The sequence below is a fragment of the Sitophilus oryzae genome, unplaced genomic scaffold (genome assembly GCF_002938485.1).
Source record: "Sitophilus oryzae breed Bouriz unplaced genomic scaffold, Soryzae_2.0 scaffold_1112_pilon_pilon, whole genome shotgun sequence".
NCBI lineage: Eukaryota > Metazoa > Arthropoda > Insecta > Coleoptera > Curculionidae > Sitophilus > Sitophilus oryzae.
The window spans coordinates 416,339-440,069 of record NW_022145741.1 but is presented as its reverse complement, the minus strand read 5'-3'; the positions used below and the strand labels follow the sequence as shown (position 1 = coordinate 440,069).

General features: G+C 31.8%; 2 protein-coding genes across 2 annotated transcripts in view; one reads left to right on the top strand and one right to left on the bottom strand.

Annotated features, from left to right (window-relative positions):
- The first annotated feature begins 6,346 nt into the window (after window positions 1-6,346).
- Window positions 6,347-7,380, top strand: LOC115882460 (vacuolar protein-sorting-associated protein 25). Its single transcript, XM_030900529.1, has 2 exons — window positions 6,347-6,997; window positions 7,048-7,380. Exons 1-2 carry the CDS (start codon window positions 6,719-6,721, stop codon window positions 7,300-7,302), a joined length of 534 nt encoding a protein of 177 aa, XP_030756389.1. The 5' UTR covers window positions 6,347-6,718; the 3' UTR covers window positions 7,303-7,380.
- Window positions 7,381-8,028: 648 nt separating this feature from the next.
- The window catches only part of LOC115882450 (eyes absent homolog 2), an 87,135-nt gene continuing 71,432 nt past the window's right edge, over window positions 8,029-23,731 (bottom strand). The window contains exons 7-12 of the mRNA XM_030900518.1: window positions 9,376-9,471; window positions 9,161-9,321; window positions 9,011-9,100; window positions 8,738-8,955; window positions 8,438-8,682; window positions 8,029-8,371 (exon numbers count right to left, since the gene is read on the bottom strand). Of these exons, the coding sequence (XP_030756378.1) occupies window positions 8,190-8,371; window positions 8,438-8,682; window positions 8,738-8,955; window positions 9,011-9,100; window positions 9,161-9,321; window positions 9,376-9,471 (992 nt within the window). The 3' untranslated portion in view covers window positions 8,029-8,189. The remainder of the gene's footprint in view (window positions 8,372-8,437; window positions 8,683-8,737; window positions 8,956-9,010; window positions 9,101-9,160; window positions 9,322-9,375; window positions 9,472-23,731) is intronic.

Genomic DNA, 23,731 nt, shown 5'->3' with positions numbered 1-23,731 from the left:
TGCTAGTATAACCCTTTCCACCAGAACACAACAAATAGCATAGCTCTATGAAACACATCTCCACTTAATCTTTATTATGAATTTAAGTCTTAAGTATCATCACTCTAATATCTATATAAATAAAAAATTTTTTTTTTTTTTTTTTTTTTTTTTATTGTAATATACTATTTTCTATGTTTTATGCCGAAACGCAGAACCATATTCATCTGTAGATATTATTGTCACTGAAACACCAATTGTAGGTTGTATTTTTCACTACAATAAAAATACATAGATCATCTATTATTAAAACAAAAATCAACGGACAAAATATGAACACGGAATCAACCCAATATCTAAGTGTACCGCTTGATCCGCTCACCAAACGTCGCCCTAGCTGATCTTTTAGCTTTTTCCGTGTGTTTCCCGTCTTGTCCTTTTTGGCTTTGGTGTGCGTGTCTTTTGCCGGTTTCTCTGTCGTTGGGGTTTTTTCTTGTCCTAGTATTTCGTCTTGAGGCTGCTTATACGTTATCGAGGGCTCTGTTCCGTTCGGTCTTGTCTGCATGGTATTTGGCCTGTTTTTTGGTGTAGTGTTTTTTTTTTGTTCGGTAAATTTTATATTATAGCCCGTTCCATTATTGAATTATTCATCTTTATGTTTGGCGGTATAGGTAGATTACTAATTTTCCTAATTGATATTAATCTGTTTATAGTTTTTTGTTTGCCCCATCTGTTTTTTCGTTTATTGCTTATTAAATGGGACAGATGAGTATCTTGGAAGTACCCGATTGTTATATTTAATTTGAGTGCAGTATTTCATGCCAGTAGATTTCCGGATGATTTGTTTATGTGAGACTTAGGGTGGTTTTATTTAGTTGGTGAGTTTTTTTTGACGTGTTCTTTCTACTCGTAGTGTTTCGGTTTATTTTGGCTTTGACGACCATGAGGGATGCTTCAGATTTATTCCGGTTCCCATGAAATTCTTTTAAGTGATGTTCTAAGTCTTCTTTGTTTTTTTTCTTTTAGGTCTATATGGCCACCCCATAATTTTCAAACGCTGTATTATTTTATTATGGGTAATTAGTCCTATCTTTTTGCGGGTAATAGCTTAGTTCTTTTTTTACAATAATATGTAACCGTTAAAAATAAACAGTGATGTCGGCGGATTCGACTCGTCTCTCTTCTGTCTTTCTGGTCAGTACTTGCTTGACTAGTATGAGTTATAACCAAAAGTTTCATATATTGCGATTTGTGGCGGGGTGCTGACTGCGCTGTTACCTTGCTACAAAACCTGGCATATTCTGTTTTGTACTGGTAACCCATCGTTGGGTTTCTATACAAAGAATACAGTTTTTGGGGTGGGTTTAAGTCATTGTGCCCGGCCATTCGCAAGTTTGTGTGATAATTTATTCAAGTCCATGTTGACATATACTTTTTATGGAGGTAGTCTAATACTATGAACATAAAGGCAAAACAATAATGAATTACCAAAGAAAAAGTAGGAGGGTCAGTTATGGGTTCAGTATGGTAGAGACCATAATCGCAACCACTGTCATGAACCGTCCAAGCATTAAAGGGAGAACGTGTGAGATTCGTCCGTTTCGATGATGTTCGGTACGCTTGGGAAGTGACATTGCCCAAGGAATTTGACATTGTGTTTATGTTAGTTCCCGTTAATTTAAATAATATAAAAAAAAAAAAAAAAAAAAATCGATATATTTTAAATAACAATTTTTTTTTTTTTAAAAAAATTAATTATCTTACTCACGTGGATTTGGTTTGACGGACATAGGTGAAGACACTAATTTATTTCTATATTCCATATTAACTTGTTTATTAGGTTTTGTTTGTGAGTGTTTGCATTGTGCATGATCTTTTCATGTTTCGTCCCTTTTGAGATGACATGAGGATATTCTATGGAAAAAAGTACCCATCTGAAGTAAGCATTATCATTGTCCTTTGTGTGCCCTAAATTTTCGTGTGAAGGTAAAGGTATTATCGGATCAACTTAAAAAAATGGTTAGAACCTTTATATTGGTCATGGAGAAGTATACCAATGGAAATTATTTGTGAAAATGTATATTCAAGGGTAATGTTATTATAGAAAGAGAGCCGTCGTATTTTTTTATATGTAGAGTTTTTAGAATAATGGTAACCCCAAATGTCTGAGGAAAGTTGGAGTAATTTAATATATCCATCTTAATATGCCTTGGATGAGTAATACAGTCTCGATGTTAATTTGCTTTAATGTTTTAGATTCTTAAAAAATTTAAAAAAAAAAAAAAAAAATTAATGTAGAATATGGTAAACTAAGTGTCAAAACATTTCAGGATATGATTAGGCCTAATACTATTTGAAACTATGATACCATATTTGAGTTGGGAGAATATTATCTACGTTAAAGTGAGAACAGATACCTATTATTTTACTTGATTTTAATATATAATTCAGGATGTTGGTTTTTTCCGAATATTTTATTTATTATTTACTTACATTAATAGTTTACACTAAAATCTACTTTTTGACTTATATAAGTTAGTCTCTGGTTTAATGCGTGATTACAACCCGTTATTATCATCCCATTATTCGTTAATCTAAGGATTTAAGTGCCACTATGCATTTCAAAGTTTTTAAATTAAAATTTATAATTGTTTTTTTTTTTTTTTTTTTTTTTATTTAAATAAGTGTATTATTTCAAAATAATAATACATTTTTTTTGTTTTTTTTTATAAGTATATATTAATATCGAAAGAAAATATTAATATCGAAAGACATTTTTATTTGCCTTTAAAAAAAAAAAAAAAAAAAAAAAAAAAAAAACATTTAGTTTACGTTTTTATTTCAAATGAAGGACCACACGGAAAAACCCAGCTTTGTTAATTTTACTGTTAGACGAGAAATGAATTCGGTGCTATCTGGTTTTTCTGACTGTAGGGTTGTGTATTCTTGGTAAGGCTTTTTTTGTTTCTTTGATCGCTGTGTTTAAATCGCTATAAATTGTCCCTCCCGATGTACTTTTCCTTATGGAAATGTATTTATCTGGTTTTTTCTGTGTAGTTACTTTAAATGATCCCTAAAATTCAGTCAGGAATGATCTTATGTAGCCAAAACACACCTGATGTTGAATCCATTGGGAAGTTTTTTTGGTGGGCATTTCCACATAAATCAAATGGTTTACCAAAACTGAAAAATGGCAAAACAAGGATAGGGTAAGCTTTATAAATCATACATATATTATAAATAATCATACCTACATCTATTTATGTCGTACAATCCAACCGGGATATTTTAATATCCTAAGCCCCAAGTAAATAACTTCAAAATGGCACTTTTTAGTATCAGAAAGCAGGTTAATTGTTATTCAAGTTCACCTTTAAATAATTCCAGTTTTAAAAAAAACACGGATCCTTTATTCTTATATTCTAAATATAGTCTGATAGGCAATACCAAAATAAATCTGATGTAAATAGAAAAAAAAAAAAAAAAAAAAAAAAAAAAAAAAAAAAAAAAAAAAAAATAAAAAACAACAACAAAAATTCTAACCAAAGATTTAACCGTCATACGACATGAGCATCACGTGATTGCACAATACCCAACCATGGTACAAAGAAAACAAGGTATGATCGATAGCGGCTCCAATTTCGTTAAGTTTGCGCATACCACCTGTGACGTCATACGCCATACAAAAAAAATATCCGTATTGTTCAATTGCCACTAATAAAAAAAGACCTAAAATAGGGAAGAATTAGGACTATGGAGTCTAAAAGGAGGAGGCGAATCGAACGCAAAAATTATGGGCCCAGTTTTTGAGATCTAAATGAAGTTCGAAAATCGCCGTTAGGGGCGCTTGTGATGATTGGGATACTAGAAATACACAGCTTGCTGTATTTGGCAGAATAACTATCTTTGTTATAAATTATAGAGCCAAGTTAATATTTTGGCATATTTTTACCAGAGTTAGCTTTTAGAAACGTGGTTTTTCTAACTGAGCAATGTGCGTGGCTAAAATCGTGAATACAAAACCTTAAATTTGAGTTGAAAAGTTTAGTTTAGGTTATATTAGAAAAGGTAAAACTAAAACATAAAAAAAAAATTAATATTTAAAAAAATTGTTTTTATATGTGGTTCTTTTTACGTGCATACACGACGAAGAAACTATAAGCTGCAAAAATAAATCTTCCCTAGAACTGTTGTACAAAAAAGATAGAAGTTCCAGCAACAAATTTATCACCAGTTCAACCTTAGATTTGATGTAAACAGTAATTGTTCCTTGATGAGAAATGCGAATGAAATAGTTTATGGTGTGATTGTTTTAGTGTTTTATTAAATAGTTTTTTTTTTTTTTTTTTTTTTTTTTTTATTTCAATTAAAACATTTGAGACTTGACATGTTTACATGCAGTTTAGTGGTACATTTTAATAACATTAAATCTTTCGAACTGAGTAGTGTTTTTTATGGCGATTGGACAGATTGATAACTGAAAATTATAAGAGTATTTTATCATGAATAACTTAATCATAAATGGAAACTGAAGACGAACGTTAACATTGCACCCTTTGATCGGTGTTATCTATTCCATAACTTTTATAGCTGAAACTAGAGAGTAGGTATATTGAGCTGAAACGTTTCCTGTGTCCAATAGCGTTTTTTCTAGCGTTGAATTGTAAGTGTTAATGTCATTAGCAAAGTTTGCAAAATTGTCACTGTTTTCGTAGGACAATTACATATGCAAGATATCATTATATTCAATGTCCACCTAATAATTGTAAAGGTTTTTCTATTGTATATTCACATTTATTTAATATAGTAAGGTTTGTAAATAATATTATTAATGAAATAAATAATTGTTACTCAGTTTATTTCAAAAGCACAAAATACAGAGTTGTGAGCTATGTATATACGTGCTGTGACTTATTTATCATATCAATATTTATTTTAGCAATTATTAAATACATTACAACTTTTGTTTTCTATTAACCTAATTCCACTAATTTAATAAATAAAATATACATATATAAATTTAATATACAATTTAGCACTTAGATATTAAATATCTATATGTACTATGCCAAAAAATAAACAGGACATCATATTTATATCAAGAACACAAACAAAATCTACAATTAAAAAAAATGCATTCTAAAAAAATACTAGCTACAATATACCTACATATTAATTAAAAGAGCTTATTTCATGATTTCATTAAAAAACTATTCTAAACTGGATTTATATACACATCAAAGAGTATCAACCAAACCCAACTACAAATAATTTTCAAATTATCCTTATTATTTCCTCAATGACAAGCGGTCTTGGCGACGGCTAGTCAAAAACTAAATAATTTTTATAATAAATTTACAATCTGACATATGCAAAACTATTTTCAATTTGTGAACATAGCTAACTCTACTGTCTGTACATCAAACTGGCACATTAGTATATTCGACGAGGCAATTTCATTCTCATTCTCAAAGTTAGGTTCTGAAGTTTGATTTTCTCAACATGTTAATAGGCAGACCTTTACTTTTTTGAATTAGGGAACGTTTTCAGTTGCTTCACTCCTTACACATTGTGGTTTCCTCTTTCTTTTATAATTGGATAAATATGAAGGCAGGTTAGGAAAAATTCTTGGAATTGAAACCTCCTTTAATAATGGTCTCCCCCGCTCAATTCTACTGATAGTTCAGTCAGTTAATTTGATCTCATAACGAGTCAAAATATCTTCATCTAGAAAATGTAGTTCACAAACAGCATCTTTGCTGATAAGTGTCTTGTCTGATCTGGGTATCGCATTTTGCCACTGCTGTAGCAAGCTAGGGACTCCCCTAATAAAAGAATATTTATAATTGTTAAATAAAATAAAAAAAAACATTTTTCACTATTAAAGCTGTTATTTTGAGAATACGATTCTTAGAAGTATATTTAATTATTTCACTTTTCAAACTATGCACTTAAAACTGTGGTTAATATAGTTACATGTCAACAGGTAATTTTCACCTATTATGTTATTAAATTATTTTTAATTATAACCAAGGGCCTCCTAGGGTTATGGTATATACAACATGTTGATTTGGCTTATTTTCCTATTATTTGGTTTATAATTAATAAAATAAAAAAAAAAAAAAAATGTATATTAATTTTAATTGTTTTTCTACATCATATTTTTTATAAATAAATAGTCATTACTTACATTACATTAGAGAGCTTTCGAAAAAGGCTTGGGTTTCTTTCACCCCGTTCTTTATTTGCCTTGTTTTTATTTGGATTCCCACTTGTACAGCCAGGTACAAAGCAATTTCTACCACGACTCATTGTTGTTGTACATGCTAAAATTCAGTTAAATTTAACTATAAAAAAAAATTTTTATTAAAAACACAATTAAATCGTATACTAACAATGAAAATGTAGTATCCCAGTCGATCGCAGTGCCTCTGCTGTCAAACCGAGGAAGCTGCTTAAAAGTGGGGACAGAAATTTCAAATTTGCCCATTGCCGATAAATCTCCTTTTTTAAGCCCTCCATAGTTCATAGCTACTTTATTCTTATTTTATGGTTTCATGGTTTTGTAAATTAGTCTATGGTTTTGTGATTCATTTTTTGTGGTTAGTTTTCTATTTGTGTCGTTGAATCAGTCATTGATTTGTGTTTTGTGAGTTTTCTTTTGTTATGGTTTGAATACCAAGGAGAATACTGTTATTTAAAGCTTTTAAGGGGCATTAAAGTTATTAATTTTGAAGAAATGGTTGAAACAAATATAGAGTGGCCCTGGCAATATAATTTTCCACCATTTTTTACCTTGCAACTGAACCCAGAAACCAGGGCTAAACAATTTCAAGCATGGAAAAATCTTATTTTAGATTACTGCAAGAAAGGCAAGTTGTATATTATTGATGTTCGAGAATCTAGCCATATCGCCTTGTTCAATAATAGCAACATAAATCGGAAATTAGATCAATCTGTTATTATTTCTATTTTATCTGAATTGCAAAGAACTGGCCATGCCGCACCAGTTGATAAGGTAAGACTAATATTTATAAAACTGGCGTTATAGAGAAACATGAATTTTAGAGCAAACAACGTTGGGAAATTTATTGGCATACTTTGGATGAATGGGCTAACATGATATATGATTGTATTTCATCTCGAGGCCTTCAGAACAGTGTCTTAACTTTATATGAGTTATCGCAAGGTGAAGATGTACAGAATGAGGAATTTTATGGGATTCAACATGAAGTTCTAGTTAAAGCATTACAAATATTAGAAAAAGACAGAAAATGTGAGTTGATCTTGTCTGATAGCGACGAAGGTGTTAAATTTTTTTAATTTTGATTATATTTTGTTAAACTAAATCAGATTAAAACAAATAGTTCTATATATACAATAAATTTATTGTTTGGTATACATTGTTCCTTTTAAACATTATTGTTGCTTTTTTTATTAATAAAAAATACCTAAAATTATAAAAACTTATTTTTTTGGTACATTGCCTTTTTTTGTTTCAACTTAATATAATTCTATATCTTTTCTTTTCCTAATGTATCAAAAGTTCAACATTACCTTCATTAAAAATATTCTTCTAATACATTAGTGTGACTTAGTATTTGCTGTTCAAAGTAAAAATAGAACATTTTTAAATAACTATCAAAAACTGTGAATGTGCACTGAAAAGAAATTAAAAATTTACAAAGAAACCAAACTTTGTGTTTTGTTTTTGTGTTTCTTACACAGGAAAAATATAAAGGGTAAGGGGAAAAGTCACCGATATCGATTTTATGGGAGTTTTAGTAATCAACTCAATTTGCTGAGAATGTCCAGTCCCAATCACATGTTAAATGGTAATTGCATATAACAAACGATGTCCAAATAATAGGTATTGCATACAGTAATATATTTTTGGATCTTTAACATGATATTTGACAGTATTAAATCAATCAAGTCAGTTTTTCTCCTTAACCTTCATACATGGTTTGACTAAAATATGTTAATTTCTGAAATCAAAAGAAGTTGTTATTTGTGAATACTTTGCTGCTATAAAATGATGTCCTAACATAAAAGACTAATACTTTTCTTTATTAAAATAACTTCAAATATACAAGTAAACATCTTAAAACAATACTTTTTTTGAGATTGTTCACAGAATCTTGCTATATATAATCTATACAAGTAATTGTACATTTTTTACATGGGTATAACTTAAAAGAATAAACACATCATAAAAAGTCCATGTCTAGAGCATTGTATAATGCCGCTATCTCACTGTGGCTTGTTATTCTCCAAAAAGGAAAGTTTAAAGTCTTTGCAGCTGCCTCTTCATCCTGTCCATCACCAATAACCACGTAGGTACATTTTCTACCGAAACGAGTGATGATTCTTTCAAAACAACTTTCTTTTCCTGCATAAAACGATTAAAATACAATACTAGGTAGATATAAAAAACAAATATATATATATGACTAACCTATTTTTGTTGCAGAATAGATGTTATCTATGGGAAAAACATTTCCTAAACCAAATAATAATACTTTTGCTAATGCTGGAATGAGCTGGGTAGTAGTAACTAACACATTTACACAATTACTTCTTGAATTAATTAAAGTTAAACATTTATTTGCTAAAGTGAGCCAGTTATCTGTCACAGCTTCAATTTCCTGTCTCAGTTGAAGCCACTGTTCCCTTTTATTTGATCCCAGAAGACCTCCCACACTACAAATAACCTAGTAAGTAATCTATATTTGTTTAAAACAAAATTAATACAGACCTATTTCTGTAGTTGTTGTATGTTTCTTTTATTTTTCGATATCGGAAGGCTAGTTTTCTAGTCCAGTCCACTCCTCCTCTGACACCAGCTGCTAAACATAAATTGCCACTGCCCGTTGCGGACGCTGCATGAAAACCATCTGTACTAAAGTTATAGTTTGTTAAGTCTTGTCCATTGTCATCAGAAGACACATCATCAATATGAACTTGATCACATTCCTAAATAAAAATCAAATTTTAAACACTAAATATTGCAAAATATAATTTAACTCACCTCTATATCATTAAAGAAAAAGTGTGTATCAGCTAGGTTAAAGACCATTTCTTCCATTTTAAAACCTAGCTGTACAACATTTTGAGCATCCTAAGAATCAGAAAATTAATAAAAATTATTGCTTTTTTGAAGTATAAATAGACAACTTACTTTATGGTATTTTGTGGCATAACTACCAGTTAACAAACTGTGAAAAATAATAATAGTTTCATCCAGATCCCATATAAAAACCCTGTCTGTAGTTGACTCCGGCGTGGTAGGTGAAACGTTATTTGTTCTTCTACCTCTGCCTCTAGATCTCGTCTCGCTACCTGTATATAAAAACATTATAAACATGTTATGTATGAGCATAATAAAGAAAATACCTAAACTAGCTGATGATTCCCTGGACCTTCTGGCATTATCAGCTTTTAATGGTGAAGTAGATCCATCTGTTAATGATATTCCATTTGAAGGGCTTTCTATAAATTATAAACAATATTAATCTATATATAAAAAAATTTTACCCATTTTATAAAATAAATGTAACATTCAGCTAGTCTGCCACTAAATAAAAGTATTTTAATACCATTGTGATCATTTTCTGAGTCTGAATCACTAGTATCACTGTAAGGACATAACATTATACTTGAGATACTTCAGAGACAATTTCTAATATATTTTTAAATTAATACTGCATCCGAGAACACACTATAAATTAAAATGTTCTGTCCATGTAAACAAATTATAAAAGAAATAGGAAATCAAAATAAATTGAAATAAATAGAATTTAAAAAAAACGAGGTTAGAGAAATCAGATGGTTGTCAAAATCTTCTTTTTAAAATCTTGCGGGCAGTAGTTGGAGCCAGTCTTGTATCCGTGCGTTGTGGATGAAATTATAGCCCTGCTTAGTAAGCACCAGGGTTCGGAAAACTACATGTTACTTTTAAAAACTACATAAACTACATCACATGTAGTTAATGTAGTTTATGTAGAGGGTGTAGTTTATGTAACCTATGTATGTAGCTTTCAAATATCAAAGGTTTGAGGTGAGGTTATAATAAGTTGAAGCTTTAAAAACACATAATGTATTTAAGAAAAAAAGAAGAAATATGGCTTTAAATATAATATTTACATCATATTATCTCTATTACACCTGATACAAAGGAAAAATATTCATAATATCAATACATAGTTTATTAACGTAGTTTTCATGTAGTTAATGAATGGGAAAAGACGTAGTTTTTGAAGAAAAACTACACGTAGTTAATCAGGTAAATTACGTCTTAGTTAACTACTTCCGAACCCTGGTAAGCACAAGCAAGGCACAAGCTTACTTTTTCGAACCCAGCTTACCCAGGTCTGGTTATGGACTGGGTTTGAAAGTATAGTTAATTAAGAGGTAATTTACCTGGATAATGGTGTGGATCAGGTGGCTGACCTTGAAACGAGTTTTTGCTGCATATAGCTTGTTTCATATAGACGCGAATCGCGAATTGCGATTTTGCGAAACTGCTCTCATTGGTCCAATTTTAATGATCATGCAGCGCTGTCAGAAATTTTAAGATTTCGGCGATTCACAAGATTTAAAATTTGGGGGGCGGGAAAGTTAAAGTGTTTTCAACTTTTTGCGAATATTCGCGCGATTTTAAGGTTCGCGTTTGCGCAGAATGGTGTTGTGATCCGATTATCGATTATTTTGACGACGCTGCCACAAAGTACCAAAGTACAAAGTAACTGAAAGCATTTCTCCAGGTGAAATGGGTTCTCGTGTATATGTTTTTGATATAATATGGTGACAATTTTTCAACCAAGTTATCAAACTCCTATACAGACAATCTGTGAAAAACATAAACACATCATAGTCAGTAGACTCAATCTGTGAAAATTCCTAAATTTTTTCTCATCTTTTGACCTCACTTCTTAAATTAAATTGCGATAAGCACCTTGTTGCTTACGAAATTTAAATATTTCACATGCCCCAAATGACCTATAAACCCGTTCTATTCTACGTTTTAACAATAAGTAAATGGCAATTTTGACCCTTCTGTTCCAATCCCACAATCGTAATCAATATTCGGTAATGGTGTGGATCCGGTGGCTGACCTTGAAACGAGTTTCTGCTGCATATAGGCACAGACATTACGCATGCGCACATCTTCGATGTTGCCAGATTGTAAGTTATTTTGGAATTATTTTCAGTAGAAAACAAATATGTGCTTTTCAGTGTTTTTTGTCAATATATACCGCATGATCGAAAAAACGGCGTCCAGTTAGCTGGGAAATGACGATTGAGGACATTTCCCATATAAAATAACAGCGATCTTCATTTCATAGTCATCGCTGACGCTATTTCATCATAAAATGTCATCATTTCATCATCTATTTTTCATCATAGTTCATAGTACGCGGTATATTATTTATATCAAGGATTTATATTATTATTTTAATATTTCGCATAACACGTGAACGCTTATTAAGTATTTATAGTCAATACAATTAAATAGAAATAAAACTCTAGATTGCTATAATTAATCTAATTGCTCTAGATTATTTAGCTACGTTTAAAAAGGGCTTTATTAAAAATTCGGGAAATTATATGTCCAAGTTTTTCCTTTTTTTTAATTTGCTACTTTAAGATTTCTCTATTCTTACACCTAATTTATGTGATTTTCTTAGCTATAATATGATTTATAAACCATATTTTTCCTAATGGAAGGATGGAATAGAATTTATTTTCCAGACAAAGCATAATATAGTATTAAGATTAAGACATAATAAATATTATAAGAAAGATCTTAATATAAATCACAAACTAAGTCTTAATTTGGTCTTTTATAAACACAGGTATAAAACTAATAAGATCAAAATTCAACCTTCACCATATTGTCAAGATTTGGCATTATAAGAAACAAGAAATTGCAGTAAATTAAGAAAAGAATATCAAAGTACACGATATTAAATACTGTAATATATTCTACGACACAAACCATCTCCCTTCTAAAGAGAAAAATATAAAATATAAAGCTTATTTTAGTCTTATCAACACTCTTCGATAAAATATATGTCTAAAATTGCTATTAATCCACTAACTTGATAATTTTAAGAAATTATATTAGTAACATTATAGGTAAAATATGTTACCTCTATCTCCCATTGACGTGTATTGTTCTATAAGACTCGTCATGGTAATATTTCAAAACATCAATATACATATAATGAAAACTATTGTTGCCTGTAAATAACTAGAAATTAAATAACTTGAAAGAACTAAAATAATTCTAATAAGTTTAAAACCATTAAGAAAAAATACGTAAATGATAATTTTTAATTCTAATGGAAATATATAAATAAATGTTATTATTATTCAACCACTTCCATATCTCTGTTATTATTACGTACAATTTTATATATTCATAATACTTTCATTTCACAATCTTCATTATCCTTCTTACCTTAATTTTGGATATCAAGATAAATCTGAAATTATAAAATTAATTATAGAATTTGTATTATTATTGATTAACACTCAAAGAAAAAATTCAACTGCAAATAATTCGAAAATAAACTGCAATTTGGCAACATCGACGATGTGCGCTTGCGTAGTATCGATGATCAAATGCAGCAAATATGGCCTTCAAGGTCAGCCACCGGATCCACACCTTTACCCAATATTCATAATCATTAAACAAATTTAAACTCATATTGTATGCTATAAAATATAAAATAAAGATCGTAAACATGAATAAAAACAAATTAAGTTATCTCAGGTTATGATTTTTTTTAGTAACTTTCAGTGGAGCAAAAATGAAATGTCCCTAAAAATTCGCGACTGTATGAAATAGGTCCAAATTTTGCGAATATTTTTTGGTGAATCGCTTTTCGCAATTCGCGATTCGCGTCTAAATTGTGGTCTAAATGAAACAAGCTTATAGTCACAGACACTACGCATGCGCACATCTTCGATGTTGCCAGATTGCAAGTTATTTTGGAATTATTTTCAGTAGAAAACAAATATATGCTTTTCAGTGTTTTTTTTCAACATTTATTTTCCAGACAAAGCATAATATAGTATTAAAATTAAGACATAACAAATATTATAAGAAAGATCTTAATATAAATCACAAACTAACTAAGTCTAATTTGGTCTTGTATAAACACAGGTATAAAACTAATAAGATAAAAACCACACCTTCACCATATTGACAACATTTGGCATTATAGGAAACAAAAAATTACAGTAAATTAAGAAAAGAATATCAAACTACACGATATTAAATACTGTAATTCTACGACACAAACCATCTCCCTTATAAAAAGATAAAACATAAAGCTTATTTTAATCTTATCACCACACTCTTCGATAAAATATATGTCTAAAATTGCTATTAATCCACTAACTTGATATTTTTAAGAAATTATGATACAAACATTATAATCAAAGTATATTATATTAGTAACATTATAGGCAAAATGTTACCTCTATCTCCCATTGACGTGTATTGTTCTATAAGACTCGTCATGGTAGTACTTCAATACATCAATAGATATAATCAGAACTATTGTTGCCTGTAAATAACTAGAAATTAAATAACTTGAAAGAAATAAAATAATTCTAATAAGTTTAAAACCATTAAGAAAAAATTCGTAAATGATAATTTTTAATTCTAATGTAAATATATAAATAAAATAGAAAACAAATTTCTTGCAGTAGAGGTATATAATAAAATTATATAAGGTAAGGCTCTCTGCGCTGTGGTTGTCATTTTGTGGATCTCCCAAGCTCACCTGATGATGGAGTAGGGCTCCGAAACCGGTAGTGAGAGCAGGTTGATCCGTATTATGACAAACACAGCGTAGAATTAAATTTCTATATTAGCAGTTAAGTGGCAAGAATCCTTATATAATTTTATTATAAATAAATGTTATTAATATTACAATTTTATATATTCAATTTTATATATTATTCCTTAAGTTTAGTTTTACCTGGTTAACTACGTGTAGTTTTTCTTCAAAAATTACGTATTTTCCCGTTCATTTACATGAAAAGGTAAAGGTGTGGATCCAGTGGCTGACCTTGAAGCCCATATTTGCTGCATTTGACCATCGATTTTACGCAAACGCACATCTTCAATGCTGCCAAATTGTAGTTATTTTCGATTCGGGCTATTTTTAGCCTCCATATTTTCGAATAAGCTACACAGCTACACGCACACTGGTGCGATCACGGCCGCGATCACGATCACGATCAGGGCAGCGATAACATGAGCGATCATTCTGGCACACACCAACGCGTTCACGTTTACCGCCGTACCTATATGTAGTGAGCTATCACAGTGAGCTATCACAAATTAAAAATGTGAATTATGTATACCGAAAAAAAAACATTCTAAAATATTTACCTACAATATAAATATATCCGATCCAATTGCAACTCCAACTTTGTCTAAACTTTTTATTTTTAATTCTATTATTTTTGTAATTTGGATCGGATAAATCATATAGAATTTTGTGTATTTTTACAGCCGTAATTAGCTGCTCTGCTAACTCCATTTCTAAATTGCAACAAGAAAAAACATACAAAATAACGGAAAATTCCTATCAGTTGGGTCGCGATCACGCGATCAAACTTGACAAGTTGAATCTGATCGCCACCAGCCACCGCAGAATAGAGCTACACTGAGCTACACGCACACTGGTGCGATCGCGGCCGTGATCGCGCCAGCGTGCGTACAGCTTAGAACGCCGCCAGGCCGCTTCGTCTCCAAAACTCGATCGCGCCAATGTGAAACGGCTCATATGTATCCTTCAGCAACTTTTGGCCGCGGCCGTGATCGCACCAGTGTGCGTACAGCTTATTTACAGTTGAAAACAAATGTTTTTTGAGTGTTAATCAGTAATAATACAAATTCTATAATTAATTTTATAATTTCAGATTTATTTTGATATAAAAAATTAAGGTGAGAAGGATAATGAAGATTGTGAAGTAAAGATTACAAGTTTAGATTACACAAAAATTATCATTTACGGATATTTTTCTTATTTAGGTTTTAAACCTATTAGGATTATTTTGTATAATCAATATATGACACATTTATTACATACAAGTTTTTTAATTTCTAGTTATTTACAGGCAACAATAGTTTTGATTATATCAATTATTATATGTATATTGAAGTACCGTATGATCTAAAAAAACGGTGTGCAGTTGGCTTGAAAATGACTCGATGACATTCCCCATATAATTTTACATATAAAATGACAGCGATGTTCATTGTGGATGTTTATTTCATAGTTATCACGGACACCGTTTTTTTTTTTCGATCATACGGTACTACCGCATGACGAGTCTTACAGCACAATACAAGTCAGTGAGATAGAGGTAACATTTTACCTAGTTTGATTATAGTGTTTGTATCATAATTTCTTAAAAATATCAAGTTAGTGGATTAAAGCAATTGTAGGCATAATACAAGAACAGTTAACCTAATTAGTTTAGTTAGTTACCTTAGTTTACCGTTCTTGGGCATAATATATCGATTAATGCTCTGATAAGATTAAAATATGCTTTATGTTTTATCTTTTTCTCAATAGAAGGGATATGGTTTGTGTCCTAGAATACATTACAGTATTTAATATCCCGTACTTTGTTATTCTTTTCTTAATTTACTGTAATTTCTTTTCTGTAATACAAAAATCTTGATAATATGGTGAAGGTTCCTTTTTGATTTTATTAGATTTATACACAGACCAACTTAAGACTTAGTTAAGTTAATTTATGATTTATATTAAGATATTTCTTATAATTTTTTTATGTCAATATGCTTTGTGGTGTGCAGAATAAATGTTAAGATATCTTAATACTTGCATATATCCTTCAGGAAAAATATTGTTTATAAATCATATATGCTAAGAAAATCACATTATTAATTAAAAATTAATGTAATATATGTATAAGCAGAATTAAACAAGGTACCAATTAATATTGCTGATTCTACAGTTATAATCACGGAGGCTAAAAGGCCTTTTTAAGGCCCACGTAGGTTTAATGAAATGTTATAAAACATATTATCACCTATTATGAACATGATATAGAACTATAGCATTTAAAAATTAAAAAAAGAAGAAATTTGGACACACCCCTTTTATTTTTCCTAATTTTTAATAAAGCACTTTTTAAGCGTAGCATATAATAATCTAGAGCAATTAGATTAATTATAGCAATCTAGAGTTTTATTTCTATTTAATTTTATTGACTACGATAATACATACAGTACGTCTGTCCGTTCTGTAGCTACGGGGTATCCGTGAGAGGGGAAACGATATACTCTCGATGTTTTTCGTAAAAAAATAGACGACGCGTCCCATCAATAAAAATTAGACAAATTTGCAAGTAGCCAATAAAATGAGTGGGCGGAGCGATTTGCGGTGACGTACTCGTCAAGTCGACGTATAAAATATATTGCTGTTTATTTAAATATTTTTTGTTCGCATTCCTTTCAAAGACACAGATCCAGCAGACGTACTGTAATAAGCGCTCACGTGTTGTGCGAAATATTAAAATAATAATATTAATGATATATGATATGTACATATATATTGCCGTCACTGAAATAAATCTTATTTATTTTCTACTGAAAATAATTCCAAAATAACTTGTAATCTGATAACATCGATGTTGTGCGCATGCGTAGTATTTGTGACTATATGCAGCAAAAACTCGTTTCAAGGTCAGCCACCGGATCCACACCTTTATCCATGAAAACTATGTTAATCAACTACGTATTAATATTATGATAAAAAAAACATCCTATAAATAAACATGTTCATTTTGATAGAAACATGTAATGCATAGGCTTTTTATTTAATTAAAGAATTATAATTTCATAAAAAACAGAATATAATGGATAACACAATATATTAAAATTCTTATAAAATGCGAAAACTCAAAACATTAAAACACATTATGTGTTTTCTAAGCTTCAACTTATTATAACCTCACCTTAAACCTGCCTCAAACCTTTGATATTTAAAAGTTACATACATAGGTTACATAAACTACACCCTCTACATAAACTACATTAACTACATGTAGTGGGGTGCATATTTAGCTCGCCTCCACGAGGTGCACCCTGGGTAACGCTAAAGAGCTAGAGCGAAAGGGAATCCGGACTATCACATGATCTCCCGGATATCATACCACACATACTATAACAGACGAAACTGAAGGTTCTTCTCAGAACCAACTGACAAAGACTCTTGGTCCCTTTGTGAGGGTCTGTCAACTTAATATCGAGGGCATTAGTAGGTCCAAAAGTGAATATCTCTCGAAATTCCTTTTGGATCCTGCTGCAGGAAACACATACTGCTGACGAATCACAGCTCCAGAAAAGAGGGAAAATTCATGGTTACAGAATGATTGGAGCGACGCCGACGTACCACCCCCATTATGGCATAGCTACATACACTCGGGTTAACTTAGAAAGTGTCCACTTTGTGTCTATTTCCGAAGACAACGATATTTTCACCATAGTTATTGATGTCGCTGGAATATCCATAGTTAATGTCTATAAACCTCCTGCAGTCAAATGCAGTGGCGGATACAGAGGGGGGGCCCATGGGGCCCGACCCCCCCCCCTAAAATCTGTAAATTGGGTTAAATATTAGGTTTTTGGGTTAAAAATGGCGCCCTAAAAGGCATATTTTGCATTATTTTTTTATTTGGCTCCCCCCTAAAATAAATTTCTTTATCCGCCCCTGGTCAAATGGCTAAATAACTTACTCCCGGTCAAACCTCATCCGACATTATATGCTGGCGATTTCAATAGCCATCATACCCAGTGGAGATACCTTCAAAGCGATGAAACCGGTTCGAAACTAGTGGATTGGACAGAGGCTAAAAACATTCAAATAGTTTTTAGTGCCAAACAGAAATATAGCTTTCATTCTGCTAGATGAGGCACTGAAACTAATCCACTTGTGTTTTGTGTCCACTGACCAAAACGGGAAACCTATCTCAGTTAACCGCTGCTTTCTTCGGAATTTTCCGCATAGTCAACACCGCCCTGTATTGCTCGAAGTGGGAACACAGATCCCAGTAATTCAAACTTCCGAACATCCAAGATGGAACTTTGCAAAAGCCAATTGGGAAGGATATTCATCTGCCCTTGATAAAAATATAGGATTCATTGCCCCACTACCAGTAAACTATCATCGATTTTCGAAGATGATTATATCTACCGCCAAAAAATACATACCACGAGGAATAAGGAAACAATACATACCGTGCTGGAGTGATGCCAATCAGCTTCTCTATGAAGATTATGTGGAAATGGATACTCTGTTACAGAACCTTGACGAAGCAAGAAGGGAGAAATGGAATGAAACCACTGCAAATTTAAACTTTAGACACTCAAGCAGAAAGGCATGGAGTCTGCTTAAAAAGTTGGGAGCTGAGTCCCATAATGCTAGAAACCCGTCCAACATTACAGCTGACCAAATAGCCAACCACGTAGCTAATTTGTCTAGAGCTAAAAAGGACAAACAACATTCAATCACAATTAAGAAGGAATTTAAACCTCAGGCCAGATTCCGACCTGGTCGTAACTGCGAGGATCAAGTGCTTGCGTTGACTACATTTATTGAGAGAGGCTTTGAAGAGCGTAGCAAGACTGGTGCAGTCTTCATAGATCTTACTGCTGCTTACGATACGGTTTGGAGAGAGGGGCTAATGTACAAGTTCCTGAATATTACAAGATGCAGTAAGCTAACATCATTGGTAAACTGCATGCTTTCCAACAGGGTACTTCAAATATTTTTTGGAACTACATTGAGCAAACCAAAATTGCTCAATAATGGTCTTCCTCAGGGATCAGTTTTGGCGCCTCTACTTTTCAACTTGTACGTAGCTGACTTACCTTTTACATCAAGTCGTAAATTTATGTATGCTGATGACTTAGCCCTTGCAAAACAACATACCAGCATGGCAAATTTAGAGATAACTTTGTCCGATGATCTGAATATTTTATCAAGGTACTTTCGAAGATGGCGACTCATACCAAGTATTACGAAGACTGAGACATGTTGTTTTCACTTTAACAATCGTCTGGCATCGACGAATTTAAATATTATTTTTAACGATAATATTTTACGCCACAATCATCATCCTAAGTACCTCGGAATTACATTGGACCGCACTCTCTCTTTTAACAAACATTTAACCAACCTCGCAGCGAAGTTAAGGACTCGTAACAATATTCTATATAAACTGGCGGGGTCGATCTGGACACTACGCACGTCAGCACTTAATCTGGTCATTTCTACAGCCAAATATTGTGCATCAGTTTGGCTAAACAGTCCTTATATGTCCTTATATTAAAGACTATATTACATTATATTATATTAGAAGAGAAAAATTATTATAGTCCTTTTATTAAAGTAGATGAGAAACAAACAATGAGAATTATTACAGGTTCTATCAAATCTACCCCCATCGAATGGCTGCCAGAATTGTCTCATATAGAACCACCGAAAATCCGTAGGCAGCAAATATTAGTCCGAGAATATAAAAAGATCTGCATAAAAAATCTTGATTTACCAATACATCAAGACGTAATAAGATTCAACCGGTTAAAATCTAGAAATCCACCAGTTAAAACAGCCCAAGAGCTTATTACTGATGACTTTAACGGACATCACGAATGGATCTCGAACTGGCAGAGCAGTGTAAGCTCAGTTTGGCATACTCTGCTAGACCTAGAAAATCCTCCACAGGGTTTTAACATGCCTCGTAAAACCTGGGTTCGGCTAAATAGGATTCAGACTGGGCATGGTAGAAGCGGCTCGGCTTTACATAAATGGGGAATGCGCATGAGTCCAGAATGTGATTGCGGTGCTACTTCTCAAACAATGCAGCACATAATCTACGAGTGTCCGATGACAGCCTTTTCTGGTAGACTTCTTGCACGCAACCCCTCAGGCAATCCAATGGATTAACCAGCTATATATGAAGCTGTAAGAAATTACGTATACATACCTATTTACTTTTTTATGTTTGTATATTGAGACTATTGTTTTTTTTTGTCTCTATTTACATGTTTATACGTTTAGTGTTTCATTGATGGTGTTTTATTTTGTTTGTGTGTTTGGTAAATGCCATAAGCTAAATAAATAAATAAATAAAACTACATGTAATTTAGTTATGTAGTTTTTAAGAGTAACATGTAGTTTTCCGAACCCTGTTAATAGGTACCGATTACCGATGCTGATAAGTTATCATAAAATGATGACTTCAATGATGTGACGGTTTGAGCAGGTTTGAGGTCAGAGGTCATAAAAATAAATAAAAGAACAAACATGGAACAAACCCATTTACTATTCTACTTTTTGTACTTTTTTCTTTTGAAAAAAAGAAAAGGACCCATTTTGCTTTACGACTGTTTACGTTCTAGATAAAGGAATGCGTGTCTCAACAAAGCTACTATAATCACAAAAGCAAAGTTACAGACAAAAGTTAATGCACAGCTTACACACAATGGTGTGTAAAGCTTGCTTCATATAGACGCGAATTGCGAAAAGCGATTCGCCAAAATAATATTCCCAAAATTTGGACCTATTTCATACCGTCGCGAATTTTTAGAGATTTCATTTTTGCTCCACTGAAAGTTACCAAAAAAAATCATAACCTGAGATAACTTAATTTGTTTTATACATATTTAATCGTGTTTACGACCTTTATTTTATAGCATACGATATGAGTTTAAATTTGTTTAATGATTATGAATATTGATTACGATTGTGGACATTGATTGGAACAAAATAAGGCGCAAAATTGCCATTTACTTATTGTTAAAACGAAGAAGAGAACGGGTTTATAGCACAGGTTTATAGGTCATTTGGGACATGTGAAATATTCAAATTTCGTAAGCAACAAGGTTCTTATCGCAATTTAATTCAAGGAATAAACAAAAGATGAGAAAAAATTTAGGAATTTTCACAGATTGTCTGTACAGGAGTTTGATAACTTGGTAGAAGTTGAAAAATTGTCACCATATATATCAAAAACATATTATGCACGAGAACCCATTTCAACTGGAGAAATGCTTTCAGTTACTTTGCAGCAGCGTCGTCAGAATAATCGATAACCGTATCACCACACCATTCTGCGCAAACGCGAACCTTAAAATCGCGGGAATATTCGCAAAAAGTTGAAAACACTTTAACTTTCCCGCCCCCCAAATTTTAAATCTTGCGAATCGCCAAAATCTTAAAATTTCTGACAGCGCCGCCATGATCAGTAAAATTTGACCAATGAGAGCAGTTTCGCAAAATCGCAATTCGCAATTCGCGTCTACGTGAACAAGGTTTAAGCTGTGGTTAATGTTTCAGTTCGTTTAGGACTATTTATCGTTGGAAAAAAGCTAAAAGTGATTTATTTTGTATGAGGTCGTGCGTTATCGGACAAAGTCCAAACCCGCGGACAGGAGGAAATCGTAAACCATCAAGATTAAACATTGGAATCGAGTTACTTTATGTTGTGCCAGATCAGCTGAAATGTAATGTGTGGAGATCGGTTTTTAGAGAGTATTTTAAGGAATTAGGGACATGCTTTTCAATGTATTTCTAGCAGCTATAGAATAATTTATAACTATTACTATACAGGGTGAGTCTTAAATAAGTGAAAATATTTTTAGGGGTAGCCCCGGAAACACGCCTACGAGTTTTTTTCGCGAAATTTTTTTTTGAAACTTTGAAATTTTTTGAAAAAACAATTGGAGTTTTTGTTAATTTTTCGTTAAAAAATATAAAATGTTTATAACATAGGTAGCAGATTAATCCTCGGGCAGGCGCGTCTTTTAGCAACGACCGGGTGCGTTGCGGTATTCTGTACCGAATTTCTATTTTTAAATATTATGTAATGTAAAATATTTTATTGTAAAATTTTACAAGCTAAACAATAAGAAGCAATATTTTAAATACATATTTACTTTATTACCACTTAAAAAAATATTATAAAAACGTCATATAAAAAAGGAACCGAACGAAACATTTTTAGTATTCAAAATAAAAAAAAATATATAGCTCACAAAAACTATATCTTGCCGTACATATTATATAAAATAAAACAAAGATTATTTTAAATATTCGAAAAAAAGATTGAACCACTGGAAGAAGACGAAACTATCATCTAAATGTTTATTCTTCTTCTATTCGTAGATATATCTACTGGTATAGGTACAATTGATTAGTCTTTCACTGTAGTTTTTGTAAACAGATTTGTTGTCAGTGGCGGATACAGAGGGGGGGGCCATGGGGCCCGGGTCTCCCCTAAAATCTGTAAATTGTGTTAAATATTAGGCTTTTGGTTAAAAATGACGCCCTAAGAAGCATATTCTACATTATTTTTTATTTTGCCCCCCCCCCTACCTGTTTGTTGCATTAGTTGCAAAAACAAAGCAAAATTTGGTTTATAGTTTATGGAAAGTCGACACATTCGATCTGTCCTATGGATCTGTTTATATCAACAGATTGCATATCAAACAGTAAGATCAAAAAATATATATATTTCTGTTTGTTATAAAATACCTCAAATCAACGGTGGATACAGAGGGGGCCCATGGGGCTCCGCCCCCCTAAAAACTGTAAATTGTGTTAAATATTAGGCTTTTGGGTTAAAAATTGCGCCTAAAAAGCAAATTATACATTACTTTTTCGATTTGGCCCCCCCTAAAATAAATTTCTGTATACGCCCCTGCCTCAAATCATTGTTATTTTAAATTCAAGCCGCCGATGTATATCATTTAAAAAATCGAAACACAAATAAAATTGTTTTTCAACGATATATCATATGTTCCTATACCTAAACCTTCTGGTTTCTCCAGTAGAGTCATTTAAAAAAATCTTTGAATAAGAAGACTAAGGAAGGAGCATAATGCTATCCATGTATTCATGCATGGTGGGCGGAAAAAGCTCTCTAGGGTGGGGATCCTTGACAGTTCTGTTTGACGATTCATTTGACACATTTGAATTTGATTTGAAATTTTGTGGATTTGTTAGTCTTTACGGAGCTTATTTTATGTTATTTATTATTTATTCTACTACTGATAGTTGTATAAAGGTAGTAAATCTAGATGGAAATTGTGGCAGAACTTAAATTAACAGTGACACTATCGCGATTTATCGAAAAAGACTCTAAAATAGTTGGTTGTGTAGCGTGCGGTAGATCTCGGCAAAAATTGAGTGAAATAATGGAACAACTTTTCGCTAGTAAGTGACTATATAATATACATACGTGTAGTAAACCGATCATTTATGAAATTTACTTAAATTATCTAAATTATATATTTTTCTTGCATTTTAGCTTTTATTTATTACTTGTCAAAGATTAGATGTCAAAGAATTTAGAGACGTTAATTTGACTTACCTGCTTCAGTAGCGTATCGGATGTTTGTGTTAATAAATACTTATTATAACTTATCTATTTTTATTAGAATTATATATTTTTGTAACAATTTTAATAACTACCAACATTTATTCACAACGTAAAATAAAACAACAAATTATTGAGTCTACCCCACGTCTACCCTACATCATAGTTTTACATTTTTTAACTAAAATTAGAACGACACTGATAAACCGGAATATATTTCGTCGGCCATATTTGAGGCCCATCGCGGCGGACCTAATATTTTTGATATGCTCCTTCCTTAGTCTTCTTATTCAAAGAAAAAAATAAATAATTC

Excerpts from the sequence above, each read along its gene's own strand:
- LOC115882460 (XM_030900529.1), top strand. The coding sequence starts at position 6,719 with ATGGTTGAAACAAATATAGAGTGGCCCTGGCAATATAATTTTCCACCA. Across the intron at positions 6,998-7,047 it reads ATGCCGCACCAGTTGATAAG|AGCAAACAACGTTGGGAAAT; the intron begins GTAAGACTAATA and ends CATGAATTTTAG.